At 34.7% G+C, this 25,027-nt stretch overlaps 1 protein-coding gene across 1 annotated transcript; it reads right to left on the reverse strand.

Moving 5' to 3' along the window:
- Nucleotides 1-5,125: 5,125 nt before the first annotated feature.
- On the reverse strand, nucleotides 5,126-24,803 carry LOC128998328 (cyclic AMP-dependent transcription factor ATF-7-like). Its single transcript, XM_054424431.1, has 11 exons — nucleotides 24,401-24,803; nucleotides 22,286-22,379; nucleotides 19,370-19,512; nucleotides 18,609-18,735; nucleotides 14,590-14,698; nucleotides 13,057-13,189; nucleotides 11,105-11,206; nucleotides 9,621-9,692; nucleotides 8,941-9,062; nucleotides 6,833-7,023; nucleotides 5,126-5,883 (listed from the first exon to the last, which is right to left on the reverse strand). The coding sequence occupies exons 1-11, from the start codon at nucleotides 24,455-24,457 to the stop codon at nucleotides 5,378-5,380; spliced, it is 1,656 nt and encodes a 551-aa protein (XP_054280406.1). The 5' UTR covers nucleotides 24,458-24,803; the 3' UTR covers nucleotides 5,126-5,377.
- Nucleotides 24,804-25,027: the final 224 nt, after the last annotated feature.

A 25,027-nucleotide genomic window follows, 5' to 3' on the forward strand; every position in this document is an offset into this window, starting at 1 on the left:
GAGATACTTTCCCAACTTGTATGACGGAGCATTTATAGAGTTAATAACAGGTCTGATAGGATTTCCAGGCTTATGTGTTTTTACCAGAGGTTTGAATGTTGGAGCTTTAGAGTGTGGATTGTACAGGGTTTTGCACGTTATGGGACCTATCACACAACTGTTGTTCAACAAAGACTTAATATTTTGGTTGTATTGTCTAGTTTTGTCACCTATTTCTGAAATATCATTTTTTACGATATAATCTTTAACCTAAATCGCATATAATTATATATATCTCTAACTAAATCGCTAAATGTGCTAAAAGCCTGTGATAACGCTCAAATGTCGAAAATATGGGAGGAGTATTTTATTTTTAAAAAGGTCACTTCAATGGGTAAACATAGCTTATTAAATGTTAAAGAAGACTTTTCTGATAAAGTTACATATCGTCTGTACAGTAGACTAGAGGGGGAAGAGGTTACCACGGATAACACAACCTATCGTCTGTACAGTAGACTAGAGGGGGAAGAGGTTACCACGGATAACACAACAGCTGATTAAGACAAGATAAGGGAGGAATGACCAATAGGCCTACAACCTTGTGCGGTATCGCGTGTCTTCTCCCGCTCGCTTGATGTACAGTACGTGTGTGACCATGGTTGTAAAACTGTATATAAATATATGTTTCGTGAACTGTGTTATATGTTTTGTAAATTGTGACAACCACTTCTGTGGGCAATGTTGAGACCTGACAATGACAGCGACTGAAGATGCATTGTAATTAATGCGAAACGCGTCTCGCAGGAGATAAGAATTTCGGACACCTTAGGTTACCAAAAAGGTAAAAATACTGAAAAAAAGTAAGTGTTTGGAGACACCAAAGTGCCTGTATGCACACTATCTTCATTTGTTGGCTGTGAAAGGTTAATGCTATGGACCATTTTTTTAATGATCGAAACAACCAATAGCAATAAAGATGTTATTAATCTGTTCCTTTTTTGCATAAACAGTATTATTACAATAAAAACCAAAACTCCCAATGGATCTAACCCCTGTGTGATCAATCTACATGTCCCATCAAACTACAGAGCTAACCATTAACTTGAGAAATCCATATGGTTATCATTTATCTCTATGATATTGTGTTTTGTTGTTCCTGATATGTTTTTGATACATCTTGTAGAGTAGTTTTGTCATTAGTTTACATTTGATGTGATTTATTTTACCATTGATTTGATTTGTGTATTTTATTAGGTAAGTCAATTTGTAACAATTTTTATGTAGTTTTAGCAATGAGAGTTTAAGAATGGTTCAAGAAATGTCTTTAGTTGTTGATAGATTATTTCATTATGTTTAGTTATTTGTTCCTGATATGTCGTTTATACATCACGGTTATTAAGTCATTTTTAGACATAATTTATCCTATAGCAATATGGTGTTTGCATTAAAAACAGCTAAAAATGGTAACTAAATAAGTTCATTTTTCTAGTTTTTAAATACATAAAATGCAAGCTGCACATTACACATCAAAGTTAAAAGTGCTTAAATATCTAATAAGTTAATAAGTTAAATGCTTAATATCTATATCAGCACACTGACTTTCCAAGAAAACTTTATTTATACGTATTATTTAGTTTAAGTGTAATGTAATGTAATGTGATGATGATCCAGGCAACCAATGGTGGTTTTAAGATGTTCCTTTTTTACACAAGTTGAATACTTGGTATTAGTACAAAACCAATTAAATAAGGTAACCCTCCAAAGACTCTAAACAACAAAAAAGTTTAGTAATTTAAATAATCATGTTTTGTTTAATGTCTGTTCTGATATGTTTTAATACATCTCTGTTAAGTAGTTGTTTTTCCCACCTATAAATGAACTTGTAACTCAACAATCGTTAGTCCTAGCTAGTAGAGGTGACCATGAACATAAAGCCATTACGAATAGGCAAGTAGATTTTTATATTTTTCATGATTTAGAACCATTGGATTAATACTTGTGAAATATTTTTTGTTTTATGTTAAAGATATAAAGTTGGTATTATTACAATAAAAACCAACACTCCAATGTAAAACCTCAGTGTGATCTGAACTACAACAGAGCTAACCATTAACTTTAGAAATCCAAATGGTTACCATTTAGATTATTCTATGATATTGTGTTTTGATATGTTTTTGATACATCTTGTAGAGTAGTTTTGTTGTTATTTTACCATTGATTTTATTTGTGTATTCTAACAACAAGTCAAATTGTAACAACTATTTTTATGTAGTTCTAGTTATGAGAGTTAAGTATGATTTCAAGAAATATCTTTGGTTGTTAGATTATTCTATTGTGCTTTGTTAGTATTTCCTGATATGTCTTTTATACATCATGATCATCAAGTCATTTTTTGACTTAATTTATCCTATAGCAGTATGGTGTTTGTATTAGAAAACAGTTAAAAATAACCTAGTAAGTCAACCTGTTACCTCTTAGGCTTTTTTTCTAGTTTTTCAAATACATAAAATACAGGTTGTACATTACACTTAAAAATTAAAAGTATAAGTGATTAATATCTCACATCAAATTCCAGTGATATGCTGGAAGACACCTTTATCCCCAAGTCGTATTATTTGAATATGCTCATTCTAACTTACAAATTGTTTCAGGCAATTTGTGTGTTATGTTACAATTACATTTATTTCCAAAAAGAAATGTTTTGTGCGATGGTGCTTTTGTTTTTTGCTCAATGTATAGTATATTTAAGTGTTCACATGTTAAACGTTTTTTATACTTGTATTTTATAAAATAAAGTTAAAAGTTGTTATCTTATAAAGAAAGTATAATTTTTTATATACCTTTCAATCAACAAAATATGTGCAGACTGGCAATTTAATTATCTTTTTTTAATTAGTTCTTTTTAAGTTCTACAATAGTTAATTGTGTAACTAGTGAGCAAAGTGGCATTTTGCTGTACACGAGAGCAATGTTTACTCGGGATGAATGAATGAACTCGAGTGCAGCAATGGCCTTTTGCACTTGTGTTACACATTATATTTTTCCTACAGTCACTATAAAGCATATAAATAATTAGTCTTTCAAACACTATACAACACGTTTTTAGGTTAGGTTAAACCCAAGCCATGAACTGAATGGGAAGTACTGCACCAGCTGATTGTAGTCGTAGTATCTTTAAGTGTTACTTACTGTATTTTCAAGAGTACAGGTATAAACAGTAATAATCAGTATAAACACATAATAAACAAGTAGATTGTTCTTCAAAATATGACAATAAAACATTTTCAGACAGTTTTGTAACTTTCTTACTTAAGCGCCAAGAGGAAAACAGTTTGTATGCTCGTTCATACTTCTTTCTTGATTGTTCAGGTAACAGTCAGTTTCTGCTATTTCTGGTCTACCATTGATTATATTCACATTTACTCTCACCGAGTTCATTATTTTTAAACATGTTAGGCCCACTTATAATTCATCTTTCAAATGCTACACTTCAGAGTGTGTTCAAACCAAGCGTTAAACGAAAATAAAAACATAAACTACAAACACGAAATGACGGGTAAATCGTAGTTATAATAGTCAATCAGCTGATCATAGTATTATTATCTTTAAGTGTTGCCAACCTATTTCCGAGCGTACACGGATTAGGTGCATAATAACGCTGTTTTGTGTTGTTTGGTTGGAATTCTGATGTGCACCATAGTATAAACTGTACAACAAAGTATAAACCATACGACAAAGTATAAATATGCAGCAATTAGCAGCTTTCTGTACTATAAACCAAAAAAGCAACTTTGTCGGGTGACTGTAGGAAAAATGGCATTGGAGAGAAATTATGAAATTTTGTGTTTTTAGGGTAAAAAATGGGAAAAATCAATTTTTACCCCTTAAAACCCCTGTTCCCATAGTCCATTTATGTTCCATCAGCCAATCCCTGTCTCTGAGACCGGAAGGTATGGTTATCTAGAGTGTGGGGAGTTCTCCCTGGAACTTCAATTGAGCAAAGGGTGTCGCCACCTTTGGTGGAAGGTTCATCCGGGTGGGACCCACTTCTATTCCTGCCTCCTTTTGGGAAACCCTGATGGCCTGGCAGTGATGTTGGGCTCTACGGGCAAACGAAGTAGATCAGGTGCTGGGTTCAAGCCCGCTGGGGGTGTTCAGGGATCTATCGCCTTGGTCACCTCTGGTTTTCCAGCAACTGGGTAAGGCCTCGATCGGGTAGTGGTGTAAATAGGTGGTTGGGGTTCCCCCCATCAGCTTGCTGGTGGTCCCCTTCTTCCTGGCTTTGATGGCGGGTTCTGCTTGTCAGGGATTGGATAGGTCCCGAGTGTTGCTTGCACTAAATGCAGGGCATTCCACTATGGTCCTTCTGGGTTTCGTACCTGGGGGAACCCAGGTGGAGTGACGCTTAAATAAGTAGCCGGTATCCCTGGTTAGGATTGAGGGGCAACCCTCTCTCCGAAGGGTTGCTTCTACAGCCGGTGAGCCTGATGACCTTAAGTCATCCACCCATGGTGTGCCAAAGGTCGGTGCGTATGCTTCGGCCTACATCATGGGGCCCGGGTGTGTTTAATTATAGACCGGGTTTGCAGTCAGGGAGCTTCTGGCTCTTAAGACAAAAACGAAATGCGAATGCGAATGCGGAGTCCGTTTATGTTGGTTCGCAAACTCGTTTGAATAAACGTAGGTGTACACGTTTGTACCAAATGAATCAAAATCGGATCATTTTTGCTCGAGTTATCACGCTAACAGACACACACACACACACACACATATATATGTATATATGAATTTGAACGGTTGGTGATTTTGGTCTCTAAGGGTCCAGGTCTTACCATGAGTACTACGGTAATAGCTTATTCCCTTTATGGGAAATACGCTAAAATATCCTAAATAATAAAAAAAAATGAGGAAATTCGCAAAAAATAATTGTTTGGCAATACCTATTAATTTTTCACCTACGTATTTATATTGTATTTTATAGAAATGGAGATATCATTTCTAAGAAGAGTAAATAAGAGTAACAAAAGCAGAAAAATGTTTTATCATCAATGTTTGCTCATCATTTGAATTAATATTCGGAGGTATTTAAAATGTATGAGAACAAAATGACAAATAACAAAAGAAGAAATGTGATTGAAAAAACTCATTTAAGTATTAATAAATATATATTTCATATTTTACTTGCGCTTCATAGAACATACCAAAATCCTTCATCGGTACAAATTAACAATATTAATACGCAATTATTAATTATTATCAGCTCAATAAACTTAACATGTACAAAACAATCCAACAATATTAACAAACAATTTTTACTTTTGGCAAGCTAAAGATATTATTAATCACAGTTTGAGCTTAGGCACATGGTTTATGACTTTTAGACATATGTAAAAGGCAATCAGCTGTAGTCAATACAATTTGTCTGAGAACTTAAAGTTAGTGGTAACAAAGCCCCCTCCATGATAGGGGGTGATATTCGAACACCACCGCTGTCTCTAAACAATGCATTAGGATTGACTTGAATAACTTGTGTGGCTACTGGTCGTGCCATGTCTTTGAAACTGTCCAATTCTAAAGGCTCACTTGAAAGAAGACTTGAACTAAAATACTGTGCACTTTTAACTAACGTTGAATTTTCCCCATCCAAGCATTGAGACTGTTTTGCAGATCCTATGTCTAATGAGAGCCTCTTCTTAGGTATAATATTTTGGTTCTTTTTTTCCTTGTCATTTTGAGAGGAGGTCTTTTTGACTGAAACTGTTCTTAATTTCTTTTTGAGGTTTTGACGAAATACAGCTTCCTCCATAGTCAAGGGTTTAGACAGTTCTACCAGATTCAGAGGTTTGATCACTAAAGGCTCTACTTCCACTGGGATCATCACCGACCCAGCAGCCATGGCACCGTCTGAAACAAAACGCATGAATTTATAGAATGTGTTAAGGGACAAAGTCATCATTATTGTCACCAAACATTTTTTTTACAATGCTCTGGTACAGCCAGACAAAACAGTTAACTCTGTCAAACTATACTAAAATTAACTAGCCTATAGAAAAAATAAATACAATTCAATTCTTCATAAAACTGATTAACATTATAATAGTTCTTCCTCAACAAAAATTCAATGATTTTTTCCCCTTAAATGATTCTAAACCCTGGCAAGTTGTTGAACATTTTTTTTCCCTTATAAGAAGGTTTATTTTCTACAAGATTTAATCCGTCTAAAGGATATTGGAAATATGTCTGAAATCCTTGTATTTGAAATGAAATCCATCCGTCTGAAATCGGTGCTTTTTGCTGATTATTTTCACTGTGAAGTTTTCAAAATTTAATTTCACATACAGATAACATTTTAAGAATGTACAAATTAGGGACTGTTAGAATCTTTAGGTCTTTGACAAGTTGTTTGAAAGAACGTTTTGCAGGTTTAAAGTCATAATTCTAAGTACATTATTCTTTTTTCTAGTTTGAAAAGTTAATAAAAATCGGAGGTAATGCCCCAAAGCTCTATTCAGTAAATTAGGCATGATAAATCATTAGTCTTGTAGTTGACAGTGTAGTACAATGCTCTCCTAAATTTAAGTCAAATACTGTATACAGTATGCATTAAAACGGTCTGTTTTAACAAGTTTTTTGGGACGTCGGTATAACGGAAAACCCGTTATTCAGACTGGCCTCGGTCCCGAGGAGTCCGGATAAGGGGGAGTCTACTGTATCTTGTTTCTTAGGGTGAAATAACTTTCTTTGGCTGAAATTGTCAAATTTAATCCATGAATGACTTTGTTAAGTTGTTCGGCGGACCTATTCGTTAATGATAGATATCTTTACAAGCTCTACAGTTTATAGTTTTACTTACTGTTGCACATCGCCTGTGTGACTGGACAGTCCTTGTGGGCCAACAGCAGAGTCTTGAGATGAGCAACTTCTGCTCGTAAGGCTCCGACCTCAAGCTGCAACTGCTGATTGGCTGTCATCATCTTCTCGGCCCGTTGCTCCAAGGTAGCCACCCAGAACTTGCGCTTTTCTCTGCACCTCATTGCAGCAGCCCTGTGGATTAACCTTGGGTTAGAATTTTAAACATACCGGATTTTCCGTCTTAGCTCTGAGTTGTTCTTTGTAGTGCATGACCCAGGTTTTGGTTTTTATCAAGCGCTAATCATATTCATCAGGGATATATATTTATCAATCTCTTGATGTCGTCAAATGAGTCAAATAATCAGCTCACAAATGAACATAATAAGAAGATTATTTATTGCCTAGAATTTATTGCTGCAAATAGTCAATAGGAACATACCGTGACGGTCTATAACAGTGCACTCTGTTATGTGATTTTGTAAGTGTTCTTTTGTGTTCTAAGTGTGTTAACTGTTTTATGACATCCAGATATGGATGAATCTTAACCTCTGATGGACTTGATTATACAAAAACCGAAACTTGGGTCTTGAAAGGATGTGTCAGACAAAGAACTGGAGGCCAATGAAAAATAACAATTATTTGGTTATGGGATACCAATGGAGTTGACAATACAGATACCTCTTGGGGAAAGGTTAGGCGCTGGAACTAAGCACTGTTGCCTAGTGTACGCCTGATTGTGGTAGTGAATCTTTATTTTACAACACAAAGAATACTCTAAAAACAATTTTCAAAATCGCTCTATCTGAGTTTCAACTGAAAGAGCCCCGTATGAGATGCAACTCTTGAAAATTTAAGTAGGGACAGCCACTATCATGTAACCGTGGGTTGTGGGGACAGATCAAGCCATACAGTGAACAATTGACCTTTACAAGCATTACCATTTACTGGCATCATTTGTGAACAAAATTACACAAATTTTAAATTTGTTTTCTTTTTTGATCTTAGAACGTATAAAATTAATCATACAAGGTTTTATTTTATTAAAAACTTGTTTGTTTGGATTTATTTCAACTTTACTTTGATCTACAAAGCCTTGTAACAAAACAGAAAAATTCTCAAGTGCAATTGAAGCATTTGTAGCTTCGTATACAGTAGTCCAATCAGCGTCAGCTAACAGCTGTCTTGAGGCACATAAACAACATGACAATAAATATTTCTGTTTAAAGTGTAAAAATATTTTAAGATGGTTTATAAAATTAATATTTTAGTTTTTCCGGTGGTGACGATGTATTTTCATTAAAACGCAAAAACAAAGCATAACATTGGTAAAAAATACTTTCATTTTAAAAAGTTAAAACTGTTTTCAACACAACTTCTATATAGCTATTTCATGTTATTATTACTTTATAAAGCTTTTAAAGGATTAATCTTTGTATAATTTTAAAGTTGGCCTAACCAAGTTTTTTTGAAATATTTTAGAGTCTTCTTTCATCAAATATTATGGGACATTAAAATATTTCCTTGTGTTTATTTTTTGAAATATCCTTCATTGTGCCTCTTTAAATGCAGATACGATACCTATTATGATAAAACATATTGTGATTTATTGAAATATAATCTCACATACTATCGTATCTGCAAAAACCGCCATTTTTACACACAAAAAATAACGAAAATGTATCCTCTAAACTAGAGTCAAACACAACTCTTAGTGAATGTTATGTGTGAACATGACAACAGTAAAATAAAATGTCTTTCAGCAATCAACCAGTGAATAAGTGCAAAATCCTTATTTTGGCTCTCCTGAAAAGTAGCAAAGAAGCAGATAGTATGGAAGATGGGCGACGATATATGAAATAAATAAAGTTTTATAAATTATATCGGTATCGAGTTCAAAATCAAGAATCGGAACCAAAATTCTGGAATCGGAAACAACCAATTCTGGAATCGGCCCATCACTACTTTGATTTTTAATCTATTACAAAAGATTGTCATAACTGCAAAAACTTGAAGCTGTCTTAAATTCAAATTTAAAACTATAACGTTGTGGATCTTATAACAGTCAATTATAGTTTAAACAGATAAACTATATGCCATTAAAAGACTTACCTGTTCCTTTCAAGAAACTTGCGTCTCTTTGTTTCCTCATCATCCTCACTATTACTTGCATTTGAGGTTGAAGAAGATCTTTTGTGATGAGATCCTTCTTCTCTATGGCCTCTTTCAAATATCTAGACAAATGTTGAGCATTGTTGAAATAAAATCACCCATAACAGTAAACTTGTTTATGCTGGTACAAATTTATATTCATAAGTTAGATTCCCATACACCAAAGTCGAGCTAATCAGAATGTTTGAATAATCCGAACTATATGTTAGGGAAAAAGGTAACTTCGTTAACAGCAAAAACAAAGCTATAAGTGTTCTGAAATATTAACTAGGGCGTCCAGCGGACCAGGAAATCAGTAAAACTAGGAATCATACCTGAATTTTGAGAAAGTCTGAGAATTGCGTGTGAATTTTTAATGGCACCGGGAAATTTATTGTATTGTATTGTATTGTAATTTGGGATGGTTTCTAACAGCATATGGACGAACGCCCATTCATTAATGATGTTCTGGTGGTTGGTTCCCTTTTAAGACCGTCAAGTAGTAAGAGGAACTTGATGGCAGAAGACAATCACTGGGAATCACAGTTCACAAGAAACCATACAAAATTATGAAGTAGAAATATTAAAAAAAATATATAACCCTACTGGATTTTTAGTTTATTGTTTACCGCAAAACTCACCTTTGGATCATCCATATTTGGCCTTTCAGTCTGAATATTTGCACTCAAATTCCCCAAACGAGCTTTTAACTTCTGAAATAAAAATCATCTATTTTAATATTTTACCTCAATAAAGAAAAAAAAAAAACTTGTTACTGTACATACTTAAAACCGTAATAACTAACACCATCAATATCATTTATAATTTGAGAATAGGCTCTTTCTAAAATTTGGTTTACTTTGACCTTCTAGTGAAAATGAAACCTTTAGTTACAAATTTTCCACTTTTGTGAAAGATTAATTTTATTCTGACTCATAGCTCTAAAAATAAGTTGTGTGAAATAATAAAATCAATATATATATATATATATATATATATATATATATATATGTATAGTGAAGACATAAAATAATGCTTATGTATAAATAAAATAGCCTTAATAAAAAAAAAATAGAACAAGGTTTTATAAAGAAATAAAACCAGATAGTTTAACTAGTTTTAAAGGATCAGTTGCTGAAGGTCTAAATCCTGGAAGGTCTAATCAGACCTTCGGCAAACATTTTGCAATTTGGACTAGTAGCGGTTAGGTCTAAAATGAGAATTAGACCTTCCGCTACTAGTGCTAAATGCAATCTGTATGCCGAAGGTTTAAAAATGTGTACGTACATTGCGTAGCCTGAGTTAAAAGGCTGTAACCGCATTTACCTGAGTTTAATTCGTTTTTTGAAAGCACGCACATTGTTCTAAGCCTAGTGAAGTTATGCAATTGTGGTGAAATGCAGTAGTATGAGTGTTAATAAAGATACCTGGGCCCAATATATCTTCCACTAACCACTACTACATCACACACATTTCCTGTCCTAGTTCAAACTCTATTGGAAAGAAGATAACTACATTGTCATATTGCACAATAACACCTTAGCTGCCTATCACAGCCAGCTTTTGTGATGTTTAATATATCTAATTAATATAGTGAACAGAGAAATAATTGTGTAAATGGACTTATTCTGATTCGTAATAGTAACTTGATATAGCTAACGTGAATCAAATATTAAATGCATAAATTTGGAATATTGATCACCAGACCACGACCAAGTTGGTTTACTTAATAAATCACATAATTAATTACTAATTCATTGCCCTAGCCTACACCCTTCCCCAAGCCCTACTATACTATCTACTCACAACTACCTCCTACACACTAGACCTTCCGGGATTTAGACCTTTGGCATACTGCCCGTTTAGACCCTCAGCAACAAGTAAAAAATGCAAAATGTGAGCCGAAGGTCTAATTAGACCTTCCTAGATTTAGCCCTTCAGCAACACTCCCGTTTTAAAGAAGGTAAGATTGAGTTAACTTCTATATTAATTTAGCCCCGCCACAATAGGCAACAACCAAGTTAAATGTTCCACTGTTCTAAAAACTACTATTAACCATAACCACAATAAGAATTACAACGGACAACTAAAGCAATTTAAAATAGAGTGCATACAATTAAATTACCTCTTTTATGAGTGGAGATATATTATCTGACTCCTGCTTCTTCTCTGGGCTAGTGTGCAGAATGACAGTTCCTGCATCAGCTTTTGGTTGACTGACTCTTGCCTGAAAATAAGAGAATTTAATCGTTGAATGGTATTGAATAGGCCTTGTAGGACCTGTTTCGAAAACTTCACTACAAACATTTAATGCCTGAAGAACTAAAATTTAAGATCCTATTATATAACTCAGCATATATTTCAGCATAACTTTTTTGAATAACTAGTTGCTATTTTGGCAACTGGTTTATACCCACATGCAGTTTAGCTACCGAAAAAATTGCCATAGCCTGACGTTAGAACAAATTTCTAAGAGCTGTGTTCAAAGAAATTTGAAGTTAATTTTTGGGTTCCATAATTGTGAAAGGAAGATTGTTTCAGCGTTTATTGTTATATATTTTATATTTTGGAAGCCGTGACACTGACTTATGCCATTGGAGGTCGTGGCATTTGGACGTTGAGCAACACTCCCAAATTATCTAGCTGATTTAGGCCTATATTAACAGAGGTTGGCCAAAACTGTATACAAACCAGTTTTAGCGAATTTCCCTATAGGGAAGTAGCTATTACTGTAGGTGGCATGGTAAGACCTAGGCCTGGGACCGATTTACTTATTCATTATGATGTCCCCAGAGGCCAAAAACACAATTTGTTCAAATTTGTATATACAGTAGGACCTCAATATCTCAAATCTGAAGGGGTTGTGATAAAAATTTGAGTTATCAAGTCTTTCAAGTTAGCGAGGTTCGAGTTATGAAGGTTCCATATGAAAAATTTCGAGATACTGAGGTGTTGGGGTCTGACAGTGATGTTACGTCACCGCCTTTAGAACCAGACTTTCACGTGTTAATCCTTTATAAATCAAACTCAAACTGTATTTATACGTACGGAAGAGTAACTTTGGAAGCAAAATAAAACAATTTTAATGCACATAAAGTACTGTATTTATTATTTAGCAATAAGTTAGATAAAGTACATACAAAACATGCTAAATAAAAAATAAAAAAATAGTTTAAATACTGTATACAAAATACAAAACAATAATACAGTATACAGTATATCATCCATACACGGAACTACATTTACTGTGTATAATGTCTGTTTAAAGCAAACGTTAGTCAAACTCTTTATATATACTGTAAAAACAAGCTACTGTAACAACAAAAATACTGAATACGTACAATACTGCACAAACAAAAAGTATGTAGAAAGTAACATTTAAAGGGAAAATACAGTACTGAACTAGTGTGATTAAAATACTAAACAAAATGCAACGTAAAAACTATCTCAACAGCTGGCAGACTACACTGACTTCAGTACCTAACCTAGCCAAACAGACACGGGAAGCAAACACAGGAAGTTGAATTTTCACGTCTCGACAGGAATCAAAACACAACTGACTTTGAAAGGCAAAACTTTTAATTATTGAGGCACATTCGTGCGAACTTTGACTTATAAAGGTAAACTTCGAGTTACTGAGGCATGTTGTAGTTTTAAAAATGTAACTCAGTTGAGTATATTTGCACTAAAACGTTTATGTGGCAAATTAGAACGGTCTTCTCTCATACAGGCATACTATGGTGTAAATATATGTTTGAAGTGTTATTAGACATATTATTATTTACTTTCCGTAAATATAAATTACATATAACATGTTTATTACAATTTTTTTGTAAATTTTCTACATAAAACCTAGTTAAAACATTAAAAATGTTGTGGGACCATTAATAATTGTTATTCAAACAAAACCTATTCTACAGATCATAGAGCATACTTTAAGAAACACTTAGAAAGAAAAAGTTATCAATTATCTTTTATGGGTTTATGGCAAGAACTACCTATATTTTTGTGACAACATTGTATTTCTTTAAGAAATTAAAAATAAAGAGAATTGCCTATAGTTTAACTATTACTTACAACAAGATCCACTGGACCTTGAAGATCTACTTTTTTGTCAGAGTCAACCGGAGTGGCGTTAAGTTGCATCAGTCTACCATCGGGCATTTTCAGAAGGAGTTGAACAGGTTGGTACCCACTGGTTCCGGGTTTGCTGAATCAAACAGAACAATAAAATAGTACTAGTAAATAGGTCTAAAAACACTCTTACACTACATTCTGCCTCAAATTGAGCCCCAATAATGGTAACCATATTACAGTAAAAACACTACATTTCCTTTGGGTTTTTATTTGATATACCCAGGTACATGATTAAGTAAAGTCTCAATTATCTGATCCAAGCTGGCTGCGGTGAAGTCTTATATCACTGAAAGAAAATAACCTAATTGGTTTTAATTCAAAAATGATTAAATTAAAAAAGGGTAACTCTGTTCAAACCTATTCAAGAATTAAGTTGTTTGAACTTTTTTTTTTTGAAACCATCATCACAAATAACATTAAAAATACCTAACCGTAAAGTAAAAACAACACAACTGTAACTGCAAAAAAAGATACACTAGTCGTCCCTTCAGAGAAAGGTCTCCTATCACACTGAGTCTTAAGACGTAAGGGGTAGCAGACAGGTATATAGGTATAAGGAGTTAACGAACCTTGTGGCATGCAGCCTGCTAAAACAATCAGAAAATACAGCCCAAGTGCAGGAGGCTAAAACTCTTGGTACTAAAAATATTTTGAATATAGACGGGTACAACAAAAGGGGTTGTCTTGATAAACCTGCTATGGTGTGATGTACAGTCAGACGACAAGTAATTAGCAAAGGATTTCTTACTTTGTGGTCTGCAAGAAAGGGGAAACTTGGAAGGTCTGATAACTGAAGATTGTATAATCGAGAGCCTACTGTACACTCCAGTAATTTTCATAGAAAAGTTGTGTTGTGTTTATTGTAATGAAATGTCTCATAATTCTCATCATTCACCATAATCTTCATTGTTGCAGAAATGTCCATGGTGAAGAGCAGTCAAGAAAAACCATAATGAATGAGACCCCAGTTATGATAAGAGGAACCAGCGGCAAGTGGCGACGATGACATTAATATCAGTGTGGAACAATACGGTAGCGCCTGACTCCAGCCATGATTGACGTCAGCAGAGACGCGGACCGCTGCCCATCACCAACCCCAGACATTGAATTTTTGTGTTGCCACAGATATCCCTCCACATTCTGTCATTTAGCTCAACTGTGTTGGATGTACCAGCTTACTGTGAAATGTAGAGAGGCAAATAGGCCAAGTTTGTGAGAAAGTTAATTGATGTGGAAACTGAAGTACAAACCAAACCTGTCTTTGCATTTGTTAATAGGATGAACACTTTGTTTTAGTCTTAGACAATCCACCTAAACCCAGCTTCTCAATTTAGTATTTTCACTTAACTAACTTTGTTGCTGAACCAATTAGCTTGGTGGTGTAATTCATGGCCAGGCCCATGTTCTTGCATCACCGCTTTGGCACATTGCCACGCTCTTATAATTGGGGCTTGAGAAATATGAATGTCATACCTGTTAGAGGACGGAGCTATTGGTCGGAGCTGAGAAGTATCGGCCTCTTGCCTTATCACCTTGACTGGAGGTGTAGGTTTGTATCCACATTCCCTCTCTGCTCCATTTACTGTGGACAGCACATGCTTTCCAGTGTTTTCAAATTCACAATAAGAGTTATAAATTACTAATTTTCCTTGGGACAAAAGTTTATCATGCAAATACATTCTGAAATTCTAAAATAAAAATGGATTTGATAACTTTTCAATAGAATTTCTTATCAGTGTTAAATATGGTCACGATTAACAGCCGGTACCTATCAGCACTTTTGACGGACATTCACCATTTATTTTAATCTAGAATTGTAGGCTAATAAAAATGTATATCCCAACAAATTTACAAGAAATTCTATACAAGCAAATATACAACTTTAAATGGACTTCTAGATTTGTATGAAAAACCAAAAAAAATTTAAAAAAATCAACAATAGGTTCATATTCATAGTGATTATCCATTTAAACCAGATCTTTTTGAACTAAGAAGGTACCCAATTTAAACCAGTAACTATCAGCATTTTTGAGATGATAAAAATCTAGGATGATACTAGAAAAAAACGTTGTATAGTCTACCACACGTACCCAGGAAATTTACTTTTACCAAAAAAAGTAATAACCCCAACGCACTAAACCTGTAGAGTAAGGCCTGGTTCAAAAAAACGACAAATCTAACGAGTGGGCTGTGACTAGAATTGTCGTGGCCTGGAGACATACCAGTTCACTTAAGCGATAACTCAACCGACTAGATCACAGGCGAATGAGCATCGATAACCGATCTTATTGATAAATTGATTGCAAGTGACCAATGTTTTTGTTGCAATTATTTTTTTAGACAATTACAATGTTTTATTTTATTTTTTGGTATTGTTGGACTTATAATACAATTTACCAAAAGGTTCAGTGCAATTTAGAAAGTTGTTAATTTCCTTGTAATCAATAACACTACCTATTTTAAAACTAATAATATCTAATGGAAACTATACAAAACTTTGATGATGTATAAAAAAATGTATTAATAACTGTATTATTTTATCAAACCATAATGGTTATTTTTATTGCTTCCGTATTTGTACTAGTTTATAAGAGCAACAGTTTTGACAAAATCTAGCTACTTCGTTGTAACTGGCATTTGCTTTAACTTGTAATATTAACTTTGTGAAACAAGTGTTCCAAAGACACGTCCACTTCTTCATTGATTCAATAAAAATATCGGTATCAAAGCCACTGAGATCCATTACTGGCGTGCACAGTGAAAACAAAGCAAAGTATGTAAACTGCAGAGCAACGACCAACTGCACCTAGCTACTTCAATAGATTTTTAGGTTCATATGGCTACATGTACTGCTACGCCCATGAGCTATTGGTTAGCTAGCTGCGGCAAGCCGCGAAAAGCCTCTTGGAACCTGTCGCTAGTGGTCATTTGCAACAAAGCACCCGATAGCAGCTACCGTACGCTCGTGTGAACGGCTCCATTTGATTCTATGGTACGCTACATTGTGCATGCTACCTAGTCACAGCCTGGCTACAAGATGTGTCACTCCTGTGAACCGAGCCTAAACAAATTTCTATTTGGATGATTTGATTTTCAGATAATCAGATGAAATTAGTATTCAAGATGGACTCATTTGTAGGGGTGAACGCTTAGTAGTGCCAAAAGTCAATACGAAGAGAGATGTTAAACAGAATGCACTCAAGTCATCAAGGCATTGATGCCAGTCTCAGAAAGGCAAGGCTTAAATTATTTTGGGCACATATGTCGGAGGACATTTAAATTGACAGTTCAAGAGTGTTCGGACTGTTTGGAATTATCACCTGCTCCTGCTCATTTACCTATGCAGACCCATAGAATCCCTGATCTACCGTGGAAGAGAGTAGCGCTTGACATATTTCACCACAAAAATGACAATTATCTAGTCACAGTAGACTATTACTCAGATTTCTTTGAATTGGACAAACTACCTGATCTGACATCAGCCACTACGGTAGAAATCGCAAAGAAAAACTTCAGTCGTCACGGCTGCCCCTTAACAGTGGTGACTGACAATTCACAAGCTCAGTTTCAAACAGCTAACTTTCACAGATTTGCAAAAGAATGGGAGTTTAATCATGTCACATCGTCGCCATATCACCCGAGAGGTGGCAAGGCTGAATCAGCTGTAAAGATAGCAAAATACTTAATTAAGAAAACTGAAAGAAATTCAGAAGATCTATGGATGGCTTTATTAGAGTGGCGCCGCAACACTCCTACTGAAGGAATCAATTCAAGTCCCGTTCAACGCTTGATGTCTCGTCGCACAAGAACGCTCATACCAGTAGTGAAGAACTTGTTAGTACCAAGGACAGAGTGCTCAGTCTAAGACCAACTTAGCTTAAAGAAGATAAAATATACGATAGAACTTCCAAGATATTGCCTGATTTAGACATAGATCAAGAAGTTTACGTGAAGCAATCGACTAAATGTGATCCCAAGTGGTCTCTAGGAAAGATAGTTGAGAAGAAATCACCAAGGTCGTACGTGGTAGATGTTAGTGGAAAGTTGTATAGAAGAAACAGAGAATTCTTAAACACACCAAAGGCAGACCTAACACACAATGAACCTGACCGAGTCGTAGACGACAACATGACCCAAGTTGACAGTCCCACTAGGAAATCAGCTCCAATCATAGACAACACTTTAAATGACCATCAAGATCTGGGACCACTCAATATGGAAACAAAAACAGCTAGAACAGACGAGTGACACATTCTGGACGTCACGTCAAGACCCCAGAACGATACAAATACTAAGTAAGATATGTACAATACAGGCCTACAAAGATATTTTTATTTTTTAAGTTTAAATTCTGGTTTTTATGAAGACACATTCTGTAGGCCTGTAAGAGATGTATTTTATTATGTATGAGAAGATTTTTTTATTTTGTTTTCTGTGTGAAGGAAGAGTTTTGTATTGATTTGTGAAAGAAGAAATTGGTTATGCATTTACTTTACATTTTACAACAAAACAAAAATCTTACCAGGAGTCTCAAGTTTATTTCATGAAAGGAGGGATGTTATACATGATATGAACTGGCCACATATTACCAAAAGCCTAATAGCCTATCAGTACCAACTGTCGTCAACTGAGGATTCAACTGAGGACAGCAGTAGCAGTATTATTCTGACAGCTGAGTAACAGTTCTTGGATTCTTAAAAAAATAAATGAACCTATCAAAATTCAAGAAAATTCTAAAAGAGCATATAATAAATATAGCATTATATTCTTATGATGAGTTTCTCACCTCCCAGAATTAGAAATAGTATTTTTATTTTATGTATTTTGACACTATTCACTGTACCACCAGTGTACACGATTTATGGTGAATAAAGATGTTTGAATATGAATATGAATATACTAAATTAGTGTTATTTTTAGCTCAAGAAAATGGTTTAGAAAGAAATTGCCAGGTTATATGTTTTGAGGGTAAAGAATGGGAAAAAACCCATTTTACACGATAGTACCTCCCATAAGCCCTGTTTCCATAGTCTGATCACGTTGATTTGCAAACTCATTTGAATAGAGTAGGTTTACACGATTGAACGAAATTTCATCAAAATTGGATAGTTTTAAGTTGAGTTATCGTGCTAACCTACACACACATAGATTCCTATATGAATATGAATTAATGTGTTTTTGGCCTCTGGGTACTGTACCTCAAAACAAAAAAGTTAATCGATAAAAAAAAGTTAAAAGTTCTGCGTCAAGGTCTTCCTTACCATGACACCTGCGGTAATAGATTGTTCCCTAGAATGGGAATTCACTAAAATGAACCTTTAGATATTTTAACACCCAGTAGCTTAATATAATATGAAAATAAACCCAATTGAAACATTGTCTGTATTATGAGTCTATAATAAATTCTCAAAAAGTACTCATAACTAGAATAAGCAAATGAATCGATCTTTGAACTAAATGTGTCCAATAAGCTTTATATATGGAAAACTTACCTGTTTTGTTCTGCACAGGCTGTTTTTGGGTGGACTCTATTCGGTTTATAGATTCATTTTCTATGATGTGTGGAAATACATGGGGTGTGTGTAATGTGTCGTCTGTAACAGCTGCTATTCTCGTTTCCTGAAAAATTATTTGACAGGAATTTAATATTTGTGTGTATGAACAATCACACTGAATGATTTACTCTCCAGACATGAATTAACAATAACATAAATATATAAATTTAAGAGGATTTGTATGAAGTAGTTTTTTGTCACAAAATCAACAATTGAATTTATAAAGTATAATAATACTTTAAAATATTGTATAAAGCATAATAATATTTTGGCTAGTTATAAGTAGCCTACAAAAGATACTACCAGTATAAAGAAAACCAAAATATACAATTTAATGAACAAACGTAAATAATGAATCTATAGTGATCTTATATACACAACTACGACTATATGATAGGCCTAACAATGAATTAGGTAAATTGGTCGGCACTCGGGTAATGTAACTGGTTGGGGGTTTTTTAATGAGATAAATTGTCTTGTCTTCCAAACGTTGAAGAAAATGTTACAGACCTAACATTAAAATTAATCGTTTAAATACCTACTAGAAATGTATAGATATTGTTATTACGATCATTCTCTAATTATAGTCATAACATATTGTTCCACAGATTAAAAACTGCATAATATTACTAATACTTTTGGGTTTTTATACTAAAATTTACATGCAAGTAAATTGTAAAAATTGACTATTAACCAACCTGTAAAGCCAAACTGCCTGTTTTTCCTGACTCAACTGCCTTTCTAAAGGTCTCTTCAAATGGATTGACATTCTGCAAGTCTTGAAAAAGGCCGACTTCTTCACAATTACGGATGAATCGGGTAGGTGTTGGAGTTTGGTCGGCTGAACCAAAATAAAAATCGAGCCAACAATGTAAATGGTTTTCTAAAATATTAATATTATAGTACATAGTTGTGTGATTATCTATTTTCTGGATCTCTACAAGTAGCAAAATGACATACCTACGACATGTGATTATGAGATATTCAACAAACTCTTTGATCAATAAACATAAGTATTTGGTTCAGTAAACAGTGTAACCTAGAACACACATAACACCAAGTTAAGTATTTTTTGGTTATTGTTGTATTTATTTAGCAATTTGCATGCAAAAAACAACTGTATCAATAAACAGAAACTGCCCATGTCAAAATTTGTGTGTAATATCACAGGCACTTTACATATGACAAATCATCTACAAATAAACAGAATTGTTTATCAGGCCCTGACATATTATTAATTATTCAGTCTTGATCTTAGCATACAGAGTAAAAATTAGCATAATGAAGAATTAAACTCATAATCATCATAATGAGCAAATCTTGTTTTAAACATGAATGAGAATTCAACTCGCAATTTTGATTATGAGCAAATCTTAATAGCCGACACCGCTCATGTAAATATGACTTAAGTTAACTGTCATATGATAACATTATAAGACACAACATAGCATAACATTAACATAACATAAGACATTTAACATTTTCTAAGATGTACCTAACCCCATTTCAATCCAACAGTAGGTTTGGAGAATTCAATTTTTCACTCTTGAATTTTTATTATGCTCAATGCTAGGACTTTTATCATTTTTGCACAGAATAATAAAGTAGAACAACATTTCAGATTGATAGGTCTATATAAATATTGAATTCCCTTCTTTGTAAAGCAGTGAATTTCTTCCATGACTCTAGTCCGTTGTTTGTTCATCACTTGAACGTTGCTATGAACTTCCATACAATATTTTTCTTCAAACAAGGTTCTATGAACCCAAACAGATGAAATTAAAAACAGCAGATCTTGCACATACAAGACAAAAAATAAATTTGCCTAATACCTTTTGAAGCCCACTGTGCTTTTCCCACGAACCTAATTATTGATAGGCCCTTTATTGATAGGCAACCTGGATTTTTTCTACAACTATGGTGAGCGTTCCCGCTTTGGAAAATTTACAACTACACCACTGGCGCAAAGCTAAAGCTTAATTTAATATACAGGGTGTTTTTAAAAGAATGCCGGGATTTTAAATGGTAATTGCTTGGATACTATTCAAGGTAACTAAGCGTTTTATATGTCAAATTGAAGCTAAAATAACTAAGTTTTGTTTTCCGTGCAGCAAGGGAGGAAACTTTGACCTTGGTATGCGTAAAACAGTTTCGGCGTGATAGGCCGCTATTGTGACTCATATGCCAGTCGCCAGTAATGCCGTTTACGGTGCAACAGAAGGCACAGATTGTAATCTGTAGTTCACAGTGTTTATATCCATTGCTAAATAAAAAAAAATTTAAATCTACTTGATGATAAAGAAAATTAAAGCTGGTTTAATGAGTTTCGTCGCACCTAAGTGTTTTGAAAAGACATTCACCTAGCCGGCTAAAAACAAACGATGACATAGTCGAAGAAATCCGACAAGTCTTCATCAGAAGCCCGAAAAAATCGATTGCCCGACAAAGTCTTCAGTTTAACAAACCTAAATTGATCACTTTATGATGTTATCTATAAAAGATAGTCTTTGTACCGAAAAAGATTCAGTTAAGACATTAGATTAACATGCCCATCGCCCTAAGCGTACAGACTTTGCCAGTTTTACGCTCATATAAGATTGATGAAAATCTGAATTTTACTAATCCGAATTGTAGAAGAATGATTGCATAAAATACAGGTATTTAAACCACTTATATTGTATATAATTATAATTATATTGGTATATTGAGGTCCCGATTTTTACCCCATAAAACCGCCCATAAACCCCCGTTCCCATAGTCCGATCATGCTAGTTCGCGAACTCGTTTGAATAAATGAAAGTTTACACGTTTGTACCCAATTTCATCAAAATCGGATCATTTTTGCTCGAGTTATCGTGCTAACGGACAAATATATATATGAAACGGATTGTGTTTTTGGCCTCTAGGGACCTCAAAATGAAAAAGTAAAACGGTCCCGGGTCCAGGTCTTACCATGAGTACTACGGTAATAGCTTAATCCCTATATGGGAAATTCGCTAAAAATAAAAAGAAAGTTAATATTTCCCTCTACAATCCACTTACCCTAACATCAAGAAATATGTAGTCTAAATGTACATTAAGTGGGGGGGGGGGGGGGGGGGGTGTACTGTACACTTACCTCAGATCAAGGGGAAAGTGTACACCCCAAACATAATTTTACGAACAAAATTCTCAAAAAAACAACTTTTTTCTATCAAAATAAAAAAACCACATGTACAAAACGTTTCACAGGATAAACTCAGCAAATTTGATGTTTATAGCAGTTGTTGATGTATTAGCAGTTATTACTTGTGTCTTTTAATATGTGGTCAAAGTCGTACTATATGATTTGGGGCGTACATTTACCCCACTTGACCTTACTGAAAATACAGGTACACGGGAACGTTCTGCAACGGTAGGTGTAGTGCACTGCCGGTTTAGGTGATGTCCGTAGTTCTTTGTGTATAATTGTTTGAAAAAATATAGCATTTTAAAGTCCTGGCGATATGATTATGGCTTGACAGAAGCCAAAACCCGGTTGATCCAAGCTACAAGGAGGAGTCAGAGCTGTGACAGAAAATTTGTTAATCTACATTAACCTATAAAATAACCTAAGCCTCCTTAAAAAAACTCACCCCCAAAAATACTAGAGCTCCTATTTCCAAGATTGAGAACCATGCTGTGCTTCTTTTTAGGTGGACTACTCATGTATTCCTTGGTTGAACATGCCTGCAAAAAATATGAAACGTGAAAATAAATGTTAATAAATGGGATATATAATATATATATATATATATACCTTAGAAAAGTTGACATACCTAGCCCAACAACTCAAGCTACAACGGCCTATACACTTACACACAGCTATGTATGCGAGTATTACTCAGATAAAACCGCTATAGGCTACCTGACATGTGCTTCAACATGGGGGTTAAGTTTCGAGCTACTAAGTCTAATTCTTAGGCTCTCCTTTCACTTCACATGTACCGTACCAGTATATACCAACATATAATACACAAACAGTATTTATACCTATGCTACCACTAAATAAAAAAAATACTTAGGCCCTAAGCTTATTCAATTCAATTTAATTATTGAGATGGGGATGCTAATAATAATAATAATTCGTTTCTTGTAGTCTACAAAGTACATTGTATTACAAACGTCAGAAAGCATAATTCGATGCTACCTAGAAATACTATTACAACCCATAAGTGGAGGATGAGTTTAGAATGGAGTGAGATGATCTGTGTAGCTTTGTTACCGATTGAGGGCTGGAGCACACTAGCCCGCCCACGACCACAACTCCAACCAGTCGGATACAGCCAGTTTTTTAATAGGCGTAAATGGAACAGTCTCCATTAGTCGACTGGTTGGACCCTGGTTGCACGACCAAAGTCCTTGCAGTTTGGACGGGCCCGACCCGCTGGCTGTTGCAGCCAAAAATAGAACACATTGTGATGGGACGACGCACACTACCCCCGACTTGTCTCTGACCTAACCAGTACACCACTCAACCCCTAGTATTTGTGTGGATCTATGGCACATGTTTTTTGTGTGGTTTGGGAAGTGACTTCTTTTGTAAAATGTGGCAGGATTTTGTCACTGAGAGTTTTGTTATGAATGTTAACGAAAGGTCTTGTTTATGGGATCTATCAGCAGTAGCCGACCAGTAACTTAGATTATGAACAACAGAGGGATGAAGAAGGAAGCTTTGGAGGAGATCATGCTGATGTTTAGCGGACGTGAGAACGTTACTAATTCGGCCACTTCTTCAACATCCATCTTGACACTGATGTTAAGTAAACATTCGTTGCCTTGGTCAGGTCGTGCTCTGGTCGCATGGTGAACGACAATGACCGGTTGGGTGTTTGGTCATGGTCGTGGTCGGGCTAGTGCGCGCCAGCCCAAGACCAGCTATTTCATTAGTCAGGACCATTTATTAAAAGCCAAATGATCAGATACAGTTGGGTCTAGTATAGGACCATCGAAAAGTTAGGCCTACACCTTTTTCTCAGAATCGAACCAGCGATTTTATGATTGCTAGGCGAGAGCTATAGGCTAACCAAAATGACACACACTAATCAGCAATTAGGCCCTACGTAAGAACAAAAATAGCCATAGCCGTGTGTGAGCTTCTCAAAATAGGTAGGTTTACCTACACAACCTATCCGGCATTGCTGGTCTTGGTGAAGAAGAAGGTAATAAGGTAATACCTACCATCAACAAGCTACAAAGCTGAAGTCAATTTCAAAATAATTTGGTGATCTAGCCTATTTAAGTTGGTTCAATTAAATACAAAATTCTTAAACCACATAGTGGGCAAACCTAATTAAATTAATTTAGATTCAGATTTAGGTCTGATTACTTCAGGCTATGGGCCTAATGGCCTAAAATTTTGGATTTTCGGTACGCAGTGAGTAGGCCTACGTTACTGTACGTCTATGTGAATTATTGATTGCTCAGAGCATGTTTGGGCTAAATTTTGAAGACCAAAATCATGGATCAACTATTCAACTGTGGAAAATCTAGTTACAATCCAGACTTAGCAAAAAGGTATGAAATTTATGCTTAGCCTAGTAGGTGCATAAGCATAAAATGGAACTAGCCTCTTAGCCACCTTGAAAATATGCTTTAAAAGTGGTAGTTAGTAGTGGATGAAGGTAAAAAATAATGCAATAGGCTAACTAACTGGGTGCTCTTGGAATTATAGCCGTTTATCTTAATATAAGAAATACAAACAATCCTACCAAAGGGTAATCGTGGGTTGAGTATGACCTAGAAGATCCTTCCATTGCAGTTATCATCCAACATTCAAAGCAAAACTATTGTTTCTTAATCATATGTTCCGTGGGATTGAAAATACACTCATGTAAATGACTGCGTTATTATTTCAAAACACCATTACAAACTTTAACTTAATCATCCACAGGTAACAACAAACATAGCTTCCTTAATACTTTTCAAGGCCAAACAATTGCCAATGTTATAAAGTCAAGGATTTCGTATCATAGCATATAATTTACATACGTTATAAAACTAGGGATTTTTACTGTAAAGGGTTCATGTGCATATTTGTATTTATAGTTAGAAATTATAGACAAAAAAATAAAGATTTTCCTTTCGATATCCTCGTAACTAAACATAACCTAAACTAACACCAAAAACAAAAACCAAAATAAATTAAAAATACATTTGGATTTGACTTTTCAAATAAACTGAGAACTAAACTCAAGAAGGCCGTGGCAGACGACGGAAAAATACATAGAGTTTAATCACGAATACAATCTGTATTATGTGTACAGTATATGCCGAGGATGGGTGTAATTATTGTGTAAACCGACTACTGTATTGCATTTTTAAGAGTCATTGATGAT

Source organism: Macrosteles quadrilineatus, unplaced genomic scaffold, assembly GCF_028750875.1.
Source record: "Macrosteles quadrilineatus isolate MER2022 unplaced genomic scaffold, UCM_ALF_1.0 Scaffold_7__1_contigs__length_78375512, whole genome shotgun sequence".
NCBI lineage: Eukaryota > Metazoa > Arthropoda > Insecta > Hemiptera > Cicadellidae > Macrosteles > Macrosteles quadrilineatus.

Excerpts from the sequence above, each read along its gene's own strand:
- LOC128998328 (XM_054424431.1), bottom strand. The coding sequence starts at position 24,457 with ATGATAACTGCAATGGAAGGATCTTCTAGGTCATACTCAACCCACGAT. Across the intron at positions 19,513-22,285 it reads GAGCTCTAGTATTTTTGGGG|CCGACCAAACTCCAACACCT; the intron begins GTGAGTTTTTTT and ends ATTTTGGTTCAG. Across the intron at positions 13,190-14,589 it reads ATAGCTCCGTCCTCTAACAG|CAAACCCGGAACCAGTGGGT; the intron begins GTATGACATTCA and ends TGTTTGATTCAG.